Below are 11,972 nucleotides of genomic sequence, written 5' to 3'. Positions count from 1 at the left end.
TGCCCTATGGCCCTCCAATAAGGAAAAGGTCAAGTGGTTTAGGTTTAAGGTCTCCCAATAAAAGAAAAAAAAGTCATTTATTACTTATCAAGAAAATAAAAGAAAAAAAGTCCTAAAAATTTGTGAATTATAAGTTATCTTGACTATCCTCAAGAAAGACTCTTAAAATTGTTAACCAATAAAAATCAAGCCCAATCGAAAGCTTAGATTGTTTAAATAATTTCACATTATTGACAAGTAATGTGGCGTCGTAGTTTGAGGCTTCAACTTCTTTATGTCAATAATAACTCACATTAAATTCTCAAACATTACCCATACAATTCCCACATGACCAATAACCATACACTAAACAATCTTTCTCTCTCAACAATAAAATTAAAATTGAAAATTAGATGTCATGTTACCTTCACCATTGATCACCTTGCCTAAGGTAAAGTAAAACTCATTTTTTAAAAAGATAATAATTTTTAATATCTTTTTGTATTTTTTTCTCTATATAAATCAATCTTGATTTGGCTAATATTAATTCTTCAAATTATGTGTTGAATTCGTAATTGTCTAAGTAAATTGAAGCTATTGGGTGATTTTATTTATAAGTGAAAATGCAATATTATATCTAATAAAGTAGATTCTATTGTTTTACGCTATAATTTCATATTACTGACGGTGTTTAATTTATTTGTAATTGTTTTTTTAAATTTTGAATGTCTACTAAAAATTACTAATTAAATATAAGAAATGCCCTATTTTATGTTATCATTTTAGGCCTTAAACTATATTAAGTTAACCTTAAAGCCTATAGTTATGGATATTGGATCGTATGGTTTCAAAAATGCGTCTACTGAAATGGAGATTTGTATTGATATCATATTACAGTCGTTTATAGGATTAAGAAACTAAGATAGAAATAAAAAGCAGAAGCAAAAAAAGAATCTTAAAGAACTTCATCTTTACTTAATTAAATTGTTATGTTTGTAATGAGTCTATAAGGGATATTATAAGGACTTGATGTAAACCTTTTGGTTTATGCCCTCCAACAAGAACATGCCACATCATCATATTACTAAAATAAAAATACATCTTATCACATATGATAACATCTCAATAAACACCATATTTGTAAGGTTTTAAGTAAAAGAGTGATGTGGTGTTATTAGGTATGGTTTTAAGTAAAAGATTGATATGATAATCTCTTATTAGAAAGTGTAAAATCCATCTAATAATAGACTAACCCTAAGATATATTAGAAATTATAATGTGCACCAAATATGAGATAATAATAAGGACAAAGTTTAGTTAAAAAATTGGTTGTAACCTAAAGTTACAACCTTACTCAATATCATTAACATTACTACATATTTCGAAAATCTAACCGTTGGATTTCATGTTTTTTACACTTTTAATACATATTTCAAATTTTGTGCAAATCAAATATTATTTACTTTATGATCTATAAGTTTATATTTTATGCATAATTTTAAATTATAAAAACTTATAATTTATACAATTTATTGATGACATAGCTATTGATCTTTGATTTTTTAGAAATTTTGCAAGCATGAAGGATATAAGAAGAAAATGTAATCCAATAGTGGATTTGTCAAAATTTATCTCCAATAAAAAGATATTGAATTACAACCAATTTTGTAGTTTTAGACTGCAACTAATTTTATAACTAAATTTTGTTATAATAATAATACAAATTATATAAATACAATGAATCATTTTTACCCCACAACTTGAACTCTTTTCTCCTAAACTTCCAAGTACTTTGTAGCTTGTGCATAAGGAGTATCAATTAAGCTACCATGCTTTTTGCTAAATACATCGAATCTAGATTGACATCTTTATAAAATAACATACTAAGAAATGAGTAATGCTAGGAATATTACAAGTTTTACTATATAAGTCTTATATAAATTAAGTGTTACCAACCCCAAAAAGTAAATTAAATATTCATTATCACATCAATTTGTAATGTTTTTATAATAAAATTGGTAAATTTTTTCTTAGGAAAGAAATATCTTAAAATCATAAATCTCAATGTGTAAAATATGTATATATCAACCTTTTTATAATCAAAGGAAAGGGGAAAAGAAAAAGTTATGTTCCGTTTGTTTCGACATTAATATTTTTTGAAAAATAAATCATTTAAAAAAATAATTTTTTGAAAGACTGTTTCATTTTTTAATATTTGATAATAATCTTAAAATAAGTTGGAAACATGTCAAATTAAATAAAGTTTATTTAGTCAAGTGATAATTTTTGACTTTTTTTTTAAAAAAAATACTACAAAATACAAGAAAAAAAAACTTTCACATAAGATTTTTCATTCAAACAAACTGCGCGTAAGAGTAATTCTAGGATCATATTCTTTACCATCATTTTCTACAATTATCCCATGTGTTCATACTAAAATCATGACTAAATTGTCACATAAATTGTGGAAGCCGATTTTCCCGGAAAGGAATTGAATGGGTACTACTAGTGCTACATAATAATATAGCTTGCTTCAGAAAAAGTAGTAGTACATAGAAAACCAGATCAAAGAAATAAAGGAGTGGGGCAAGGGGTTGACTGGTCAAAAAGTGAGCTCCGGGAAAATCAAAAAAAATCAGTAGAGTAATAATAACGGTCAAAAAGTAGGAAACTTTAGAGACAAAAGAAAAATTTTAGTTATTACCCACAAAAATTTTTGGGCTCTAAATATTTGACTGTCAAACTAGTACTCCTCCTTAGTCTTTACATCAACAACACCCACAACCTCTCTCTCTCTCTCTCTCTGAAACAAGTCTGGTCATTGATCTTCCTTAGCTACGCAGGTAAATCCCTCTACTCATGTTTTGAGTTTAACGTTTGCTATGTTTTTAGCTTTTTTTTTGGTTTTGATCGCATGTACCTTTTGGTATTTGATCTCTGTTTTGGGGTCTTCATAAGTTTCTCTTTGTTGTTATTGTTATTATTTGCTTTGGAAACTGAATTGAATTTGAAAATCTTGAAATTACAGTGTGAAAAGTTTTTATTTTTTGGTAACATTTTATATGCTTATGTTCAGTGTGAAATAGAATATGATGTTGTTGCCAATTTGGAATTTTGTTTTCAAAATTTGTTTTTTTGGATGAAATATAGAGTTTTTAACAATTTATGTATCTGGGTTTTGCTTCTTATAGATTCACAAATAATGGGATGTTGTATTGGAATATGTGTTGGCGAGTTCAATTGTGTTATGGATTTCATGTTATGGTATATGTTTAATTTGGATACATAATTATTATTTTTGGAGTGATGGTTAAGAACATAAGATTTGGTTTTTTTGAAAATAAATTGGGTTGTGTGCTACTTGTATTTATCATTTATTTGCTTTCTCATAAGGTTATAAACATCAGTTCTTATTTGTATTTTCTTTTCTGCAGATTCTTTTGTTGCGTTGAGAAGGTGAAATTAAAAGGCGGTCTGCTCGATACTTTGTTTTTGTGATAATGGCTTCTGGATTAATAGATTCAAGTAGAAATGCAGTTGGTGTTGATCGAGTGCGTGATGGAATGAATGGCATGAAAATTAGGGATGACAAGGTAAAATGACCTGTCTTCTTCTTCTCTTTTGTCATCTGCCTTTTGTTCTCTCCCCTTGATTAATGTCTAGTGATCTTCCAGTATTAGTTATGTGAGTGCTGTATTTAAAATTTATATATTTTTCTACAGGAAATAGAAACAACTTTTGTTGATGGAAATGGGACAGAAGCAGGCCATATAATTGTCACAACTATCAGTGGCAAAAATGGCGAACCAAAACAGGTATACTTCTGAAATGTTATTCTACATTTTGGACAGCTAGATTTTTTTGGTACTTGTATTTCATGGTAATTAAATATTCTGTTACTCACTTAATGATTGTAGACGATAAGCTACATGGCTGAGCGTGTGGTAGGGAATGGATCTTTTGGAGTAGTATTCCAGGTAATTTTTTCCCCTTCATTAGACTGTGATTGGATGCTTGTAGAGGGTACATTTTTTATAGCCACAAAGTAGTAGGTTGATTTCTAAGAAACTGTTCATGGGTGTGGTCGTGTTGAGTTCAGAGAATCAGATTTGTGAGTCCATGCAAGTTTTCAACAGTGCACTGAACTTGTTTTGCTGATTTGATTTCGTTAATATGCAGGCTAAGTGTTTGGAAACTGGTGAAACTGTTGCTATAAAAAAGGTTCTTCAAGACAAGCGGTACAAGAACCGGGAGTTACAAATGATGCATCTTCTGGACCACCCCAATGTTGTGTGCTTGAAGCACTGCTTCTTTTCAACAACTGAAAAGAATGAGCTCTATCTTAACCTTGTGCTTGAGTATGTACCTGAGACAGTCTATCGGGTGATCAGACACTACAAGAAGATGCATCAAAGGATGCCTTTGATATACGTGAAAATTTACTTTTACCAGGTATGTGTCTTACCAGTATCTTGATTTTACTGTTTGAGATGTGTTTCACAGTAGTTTATCTCAACACTGCCCTTTCATATACACATATCTTGATCACCCATGATTTGTTAGGGTTCACAGTAGTTTATCTCAACGTGTAATACATTTTTTGGTGTGCTTGTGTTGCAGATTAAATTTTCTAATTTATAGTAATTTTCTATCTTATTATACAAATCAGAGGTGCTCTATAACTACTGGATCTTAACATGAGTTTTCTCTATATTTTTCCTGCAGATATGTAGAGCACTCGCATACATTCATAATACTGTTGGAGTGTGTCACAGGGATGTAAAGCCTCAAAATTTACTGGTGTGTAAACTCCTATTCCTTTTCATTTATTATGTTTTGGAGAATTATTTGTATATGCACCAATTATTTATGTAGATTTGGAGATACTTATTTGAAAACTATTTGTGCAGTCTATATAGGATTGTAATGGTAAAAGTTTTAGGAATCTAATTGTTCTTATGTTGTCTAATCTAGGAGATTAAAAGATATTACAAATAAAGTGTGTTCCTTTAGCTGCTAATGATTGAACAGAATAATTTAGTAAATTATTTAAAATAATAAAATCATATTTTAATAATAGCACAAAATTTTAACGAAGAAAGTGGAGTAATTCTTATGACTTCTTGATGTAACTAAATATCCACAGGAAACTTTTAAAGGACATTGAGGAATGTGGGTGATTCATGACGTTGAGGAATGCAAAATTAGTTTTTTTTTTAAGTCAACTAGCATCTGCTGATAGCATTAAACTTATTCAGGTGTTTGTTGAATCTAGTGTAGTAACTATATATGTGGTCCTATAGGACATAGAATATCTTTGCTTGAACTGGAAATGGTAATTTCACAGAGGTCATAGCTATTTTCTACGGTGTGTTTATTTTTCTTTTTCCTTTTATGAAGCACTAAATGCTCTGTTCCTTAAATTAGATGGTTCAAGTTGTTAACCTTGGGATATTTTGGGTGAACATTTTGTCATGCTTTTTCATTTTATTTATAATTATATACATATGATTCTCATCTCTTAAATTTTTGTTTTTTGATGTTATTTATTATAGGTCAATCCGCATACCCACCAAGTTAAACTCTGTGACTTTGGAAGTGCTAAAGTCTTGGTATGTTTCTCTCTACCATCCGTCTCAAACACATTTTTATGTTCCTTTCCTGATAATTTTGTGCTAACTTGGATTTATGTTTGACAGGTATCAGGGGAAACAAATATATCTTACATCTGTTCTAGGTACTACCGAGCACCTGAACTTATTTTTGGTGCAACTCAGTACACCTCAGCCATTGACATGTGGTCTGCTGGCTGTGTTCTTGCTGAACTATTGCTTGGAGAGGTAGGTAGCATCTTTTATGTGGTTGGTTTCCAGTACTTTTCTAATCATCTATTTATCAGCTAATAAAGTATTTCTTGATGCCAGCCTCTCTTTTCTGGTGAAAGTGCAGTAGACCAGCTTGTTGAAATCATTAAGGTGATTATATACCATGAAATTTCTCTTTAGTAAAAGTGTGCTGGTATGTTGTATTAGATATATGACTTGGTATCTGATACTGGAATGGGTTGATATTGAGCATTCTGATGATTTTGATACTCAAGATTTTACATGTGATTCAGACTCTAGAAAAAGTCTAAATTCATTCATATTGGATTGCTTTCCATGATTCATTTCTCTACTCATGTTGTGGTTCATTCCAGTTTCTTCTTTTAATAATTTATTTGTTCTCATGCAGGTTTTAGGTACCCCAACTAGGGAGGAAATTAAGTGCATGAATCCTAACTACACAGAATTTAAGTTTCCCCACATTAAAGCTTATCCATTGCACAAGGTAATAGGATGTTACTTCACATCTGATTTCTCTATTTTATAAGAACACACCATATAGCAAATTTCATCAATATTCATTGATCCTCAGATATTCCACAAGCGTGTGCCCCCTGAAGCTGTGGATCTTGTCTCAAGACTACTTCAGTACTCTCCAAATCTTCGTACTACAGCTGTAAGTTTAAAACTTCTAACAAACTGTAGATCTTTGCTTTCCTTAATAGAGCAGGTTGGGCGAGCAGTCATCATGCATTTTGCAATCTGGTTGAGCCTAGCATAATTTGTCTTTTTGAGGATAGTTGGGATTTTGGTTTCATTTTGCCTGCCATTTCAGTACCATCTTTACTTAAACTTCATGGTTGATGTTGTTTATTTGCAACCAGCTGGAGGCTATGGTTCATCCCTTCTTCGATGAGCTTCGTGACCCTAACACCTGCCTACCGAATGGACGTCCACTTCCCCCACTGTTCAACTTTAAGGCCCATGGTAAAAATCATTTTAACATATCTTTATACTGTTTCATTTGCCCAAAGCAATGCCAACTTTGTGTTGATGTTGTTGTACCTCTTGAACAGAACTAAAGGAAGTGTCACCAGAGATGGTGGTCAAGCTGATCCCAAAGCATGCAAGAAAGGAGTGCACCTACTTTGGATTGTCATGAGGTTCTTTCCGTTGATATATACTCCCTGCTGGAAAAATGTTGCCTTCTGTATAAATGTAGCTAGTGGCTAGTTTTAGAGTGATTAAATGGTTCTCTTCTATTTATTTTTATCCCAGTTCATTTGTTCCCTGTTATTTTATTTTTTCACATTTGTCCTTCCACCTTGTTTCTAGAATGGAAGTTAAAGTTCTGGTTAATATGTATTTAACACCCTCATAGGTGTGCTGATCCATCAGTCTTTATAGGCTACAGATTTTGACATGTTGGAGTTCCCATAGAATGTTCCTGTGAAACTGGAATATATTCCTCACATCAAAATGTAATTAATTATTTATTTATTTTTGCTGAGTGCCAAAATGTAATTACTCCCCTGAATTTTTTGCTACATGGAAAAAAGGTGAGCTAGAATCAATCAATCATCAATGTATATATAAAAGAGTAAAGACCTCATATGGGAAAGGATGAGGTTGTGCCAAGTGGCACATTGTATAACATCTTTTTAATTTAGGTTTTCACCTCATCTAAATTTAGTATTTATGTTAAACTATTAAGTAATGACAAATGCATTTATTTCAATGTTTCAATAAAATTCAAATAATTTAAATATATTTATAACTTTACATGCTTTGAATTGATACGGATGGATTTAAAAAGTCATGGGAAATGTAAGAATAGAATTCAAAGAATTTGTATATATTTATAATTTTACATGCTTCGAATTGATAGGGATGAATCTAAAAAGTCATGGGAAATGTAGGAATCAAAAAAACTTTTCAATTTTCTGCATAAAACTAACTTCAATGTAGAACTGCAAGAGTTGAATTTAATAAATTAGGCAAATATTATTTGTCTTTACATTTGTCCAATATAAATCAAGTCATGGAAAATGTAAGAATAAAATTCAAAGAATTTATATATATTTATAATTTAACATGCTTTGAATTGATACGGATGAATCAAAAAAGTCATGAGAAATGTAGGAATCAAAAAAACTTTTCAATTTTCTCCATAAGCCTAACTTCAATATAGAATTTCAAGAGTTGAATTCAATGAATTTTCTGCATAAAACTAACTTCAATGTAGAATTGCAAGAGTTGAATTTAATAAATTAGGCAAATATTATTTGTCTTTACATTTGTCTAATATAAATCAAGTCATGGGAAATGTAAGAATAAAATTCAAAGAATTTATATATATTTATAATTTAACATGCTTTGAATTGATACGGATGAATCAAAAAAGTCATGGAAAATGTAGGAATTAAAAAAACTTTTCAATTTTCTCCATAAGCCTAACTTCAATGTAGAATTTAAAGAGTTGAATTCAATGAATTGGGCAAATATTATTTGTCTCCACATTTGTCCAATATAAATCAAGTTATGTGAAATGTAGGAATAAAATTCAAAGAATTTGTATACATTTATAACTTAACATGCTTTGAATTTATACGGATGAATCTAAAAAGTCATGGGAAATATAGGAATAAATTTTTTTTTTCAATTTTCTGCATAAGACTAACTACAATGTAAAATTATAAGAGTTGAATTCAATGAATTTGACAAATATTATTTGTCTTCACATTTGTCCAACATAAATCCCCATTTCCTTGGGATGTCAATTTGGGTTAGTGTGTTGGGTTCGTGTCGTGTCGAGGTAGGGGTATTCGACTAAATGGCTCAACCTGAACTTGACCCATTTAATAATCGTGTCAAGATCTTTCAACCCTAACTTGACCTGGTTAATAAGGCGAGTTGACTTGATCCAACCCACTTGACACATTTAAGAAACGGATCGTGTTGGGTTGACATGAATGTAACACAATCCATTTTAACCTGCATAATATTAAACATAACATCCATCTAGAAATAAATTTTTTTTTTTTAACATCCTAAAAGTAGTGCATACACTTCAAGTTTTCAATCCACATTAAAAATAATATAGTTCAACAAAAATATAGTATTCATATAGAAATAAGTTCTTTACACTCCAAAAGAAGTGTATACACTTCAACCTAAATTCAAAATAATATAGTTCAACAAAAATAAAATAATATAGTTCAACAAAAATATAATATCTTCAGAAGTCGCCAAATGCTAAGTATCAATATTGAAAGAGTTGGAGCAAATAATAAATTAATCTTGACTATGACTACAATTATCATTCATAGATTCTTTGATGATGTCTATATTCATAACATCTCCCACAAGCTCATCCAATTTCATTTGTGCAAGTTCTATGCCAATTTTTTTATTTTATAGAACTAGGGTATTAGATATTTATAAGAAGGTTTAGAGATTTAGGGTTTGTAGGGTTTAGAGATCTAGGGTTTGTAAAGTTTCAATTTCCAATTATATCCCTTGTAAGTTTTTGTAATTATTTACTTTTCTTTTTAAATTTAAAATATAGGTTGGATATAAAAGATATTTGACAAATCTAAAATAAAATAAATATTTATTTGTTATACGAGTTAAACAGGTTGTGTTAAATGGATCATTTTAGGCTGACACAAATAAATTGGCATGACAAATGTCTCTATTGCGGGTTACACAAGTTGATTCACTTATGACACATTTCTTATCGTGCCGTTTTCGGGTTGACCCGTTTATGACTCTAACTCGCTAAAACCCAACCCTAACCTGCAAAAACCCGTGTTGGGTTTGTGTTGTGTTTGCGGGTTAGGTCGAACATTGATACCCCTACCATTTCCATTGGACTTAGAAAATTAAATTTCCATATTTTTCTCACAATATCTTTGTTTTTCTTTTTGAGAGATACATTAATTTTCAAAATATTGCGTTCGTCTTAGATATTTTGTTTAAATTTTATGTATACAGTTTTACTTATGTAGAATTGTAATTTATTTAGGCTTATTTTTTTCATATTATGTGCCAATTTATATTTTTTGTTTTCTGTATGATGCGTATACTTGGTAAGGATCTATTTTTGGCTACTTTTAGTCCAATTAAAATTTGAAAGTTAAATTGTGATATTATTGCATCACTATGGCATTATTATTTTTTTTTTTATGTTGTATCATAAAATTCTAGAAGTTTTTATAGCTAATTGATATATAAAACATAAATAATACAAGAAAGACACCTAGGAACCAATAGGTTTGTAGGTGACAATTTCACTATGATATGGTGACATTTCTTGGTTGTATGAATTAGAGGAATTTTCCCCCCAATGTATTTAGTTTGAATTTAGTTTTATTAGAAAACCTCATAAACTAAGTGTGACTAATAATAATAGTATTCATAAAATCAATGGGTCATAAATAATTTCTTACAAAACTTATCAAATTGCACCGCGCATCGCGTAGGATATCGGCTAGTTAATCCAAATATTGACAAATATCACTATCATAATACAATGACCTAAAGTTGCTAGTAGAAACAGACCATATGTTAGAATTAGGAAGGTATCTGTTTCTCTGGTACATGTATTGGAAGTTCACTAATTGGTTCCACATTTTCATATGAGAGAACAATGTTATCTTGATGAGTCTTTTAGCTTAGACTGAGTTTGCGCTTCTTTTTAATTGGGGGAAGGGAGAAACCTTGAACGCCTTTGTTGGAGACATCAAGAGATGTCAATTGAGTTACAAGACTCTTTGCCATTTTGATTGAGTTAATAATTTTGCACTATGGTTAAGCCTTTGGATTAGTCTTTACTTGCATAACAAAAGAAGTGAGAATCAACACTTGTATGGAGTTGACAAGTTTTTATTGATTCTTTTATGAACCTATTACTGACATTATTTTGTTATCGACTATTAACAACTTGCCATCTCCACAGTTGCAAAATATATATATATATATATATATATATTGATCTGTAGAGTTTAATGTGCAGTAAAAGATGAGGATGTGGGTGGGTGGTGTGGCCTTCTTTCTTTTCCAAGGGGAAGAGGCTACCATGAGGAATCAGGAACATTGTTCAGACCTTAAAGTTAAGAAAGTTGGTGCGGCGGTGACAAAGGAGCGTCTAGGCCCCTGAAAAAGACAAGTGGCGAGCAATTAAGGACCAAGGAGGCCTGTTTTTTATTCTAACCAAGCTCTTTTCAGCCTTGATGGGAGGCAAAAATTGTCTTTGACGTAGACGACGTTGTCTATACTTACATGGAGGAAAATGGCCTTACAATTTTTTTAATGGAAAATGCCTCCTCTTTTTTTAGTCCACCCACCAATCTAGCACATAGATTTGTCTGTATTGGCTATATAGGGCATTGGCATATAAAAACTTGGTAATTGAGATACTTTTACGGCTTAGGACAAATAATTAGTAGTATCATATTCAGATTATTTTTGGAACCCTAACATTTCTCCATTTTTTAAGAGATGGAACTAGAAACTTTTTTAAGGGAATATCACAAGGTGGTTATTGTAATTTCATCTTTTTAGCATGTACTATCATTAAAGGCCGAAGTCCAAAACCCTCACACCAACCCTTTTGATAACTTTAATTACTAATTAGTATTATTGGGTGTTAAACAGACCATTAAAATCCACACTAAGGATTGTAATCATCTTTTTTTTTTAAGCTCAATGTGGATGAAAAATCTATTTTAACAATTGGAGCTTATACGGTTATACCTATATAAGGCTTCATTTAATATTCTCATTTTCTTTAATTAGCCCCCAAAAAAAAAGAGTAAAAAAGGAAAAGTAAAGAAATGAAATTGGTTTAAAATCTTGTGACTGAAATAGAGTGGGCATATTGGAGGAGATAGTTGCAGAAAAGATTGAGGCATTTTAAAATTGAATATAAGATCTGCTGCTTTCTTGCATAGTTCTATTGAAGCATATTTCAATCATAACACTCTAAGCTCTATTTGGAACCTACCAAACCCAATTTAGGTGAAGAGATCATCTTGGTGCAACCGAAAGTTGGAGAAGAGGAACCGCCTGAGTGGTACAGAAAATAATTAATATAATGGGGGTATTGAGGCATAGGAGTATAGGACGGACAGTAGGATCTTTGATAAAGAAATAATACACTGGAAA

At 30.8% G+C, this 11,972-nt stretch overlaps 1 protein-coding gene across 1 annotated transcript; it reads left to right on the top strand.

Annotated features, from left to right (window-relative positions):
- The first annotated feature begins 2,642 nt into the window (after window positions 1-2,642).
- Window positions 2,643-7,312, top strand: LOC115971620 (glycogen synthase kinase-3 homolog MsK-3-like). Its single transcript, XM_031091621.1, has 13 exons — window positions 2,643-2,822; window positions 3,414-3,572; window positions 3,702-3,794; window positions 3,897-3,956; window positions 4,159-4,431; window positions 4,705-4,779; window positions 5,535-5,591; window positions 5,679-5,819; window positions 5,904-5,954; window positions 6,214-6,309; window positions 6,397-6,480; window positions 6,689-6,791; window positions 6,881-7,312. The coding sequence occupies exons 2-13, from the start codon at window positions 3,480-3,482 to the stop codon at window positions 6,964-6,966; spliced, it is 1,212 nt and encodes a 403-aa protein (XP_030947481.1). The 5' UTR covers window positions 2,643-2,822; window positions 3,414-3,479; the 3' UTR covers window positions 6,967-7,312.
- Window positions 7,313-11,972: the final 4,660 nt, after the last annotated feature.

The sequence above is a fragment of the Quercus lobata genome, chromosome 12 (assembly GCF_001633185.2).
Source record: "Quercus lobata isolate SW786 chromosome 12, ValleyOak3.0 Primary Assembly, whole genome shotgun sequence".
Taxonomy (NCBI): Eukaryota; Viridiplantae; Streptophyta; class Magnoliopsida; order Fagales; family Fagaceae; genus Quercus; species Quercus lobata.
The sequence above is the reverse complement of the archived record's forward strand: the minus strand, read 5'-3'. Positions and strand labels throughout refer to the sequence as shown.

Bases quoted from the DNA above. Each gene is read 5' to 3' on its own strand.
- LOC115971620 (XM_031091621.1), top strand. From the start codon at position 3,480: ATGGCTTCTGGATTAATAGATTCAAGTAGAAATGCAGTTGGTGTTGAT. The intron at 3,573-3,701 runs GTAAAATGACCT...ATTTTTCTACAG, and splicing joins TGAAAATTAGGGATGACAAG to GAAATAGAAACAACTTTTGT. The intron at 6,310-6,396 runs GTAATAGGATGT...ATTGATCCTCAG, and splicing joins AAGCTTATCCATTGCACAAG to ATATTCCACAAGCGTGTGCC.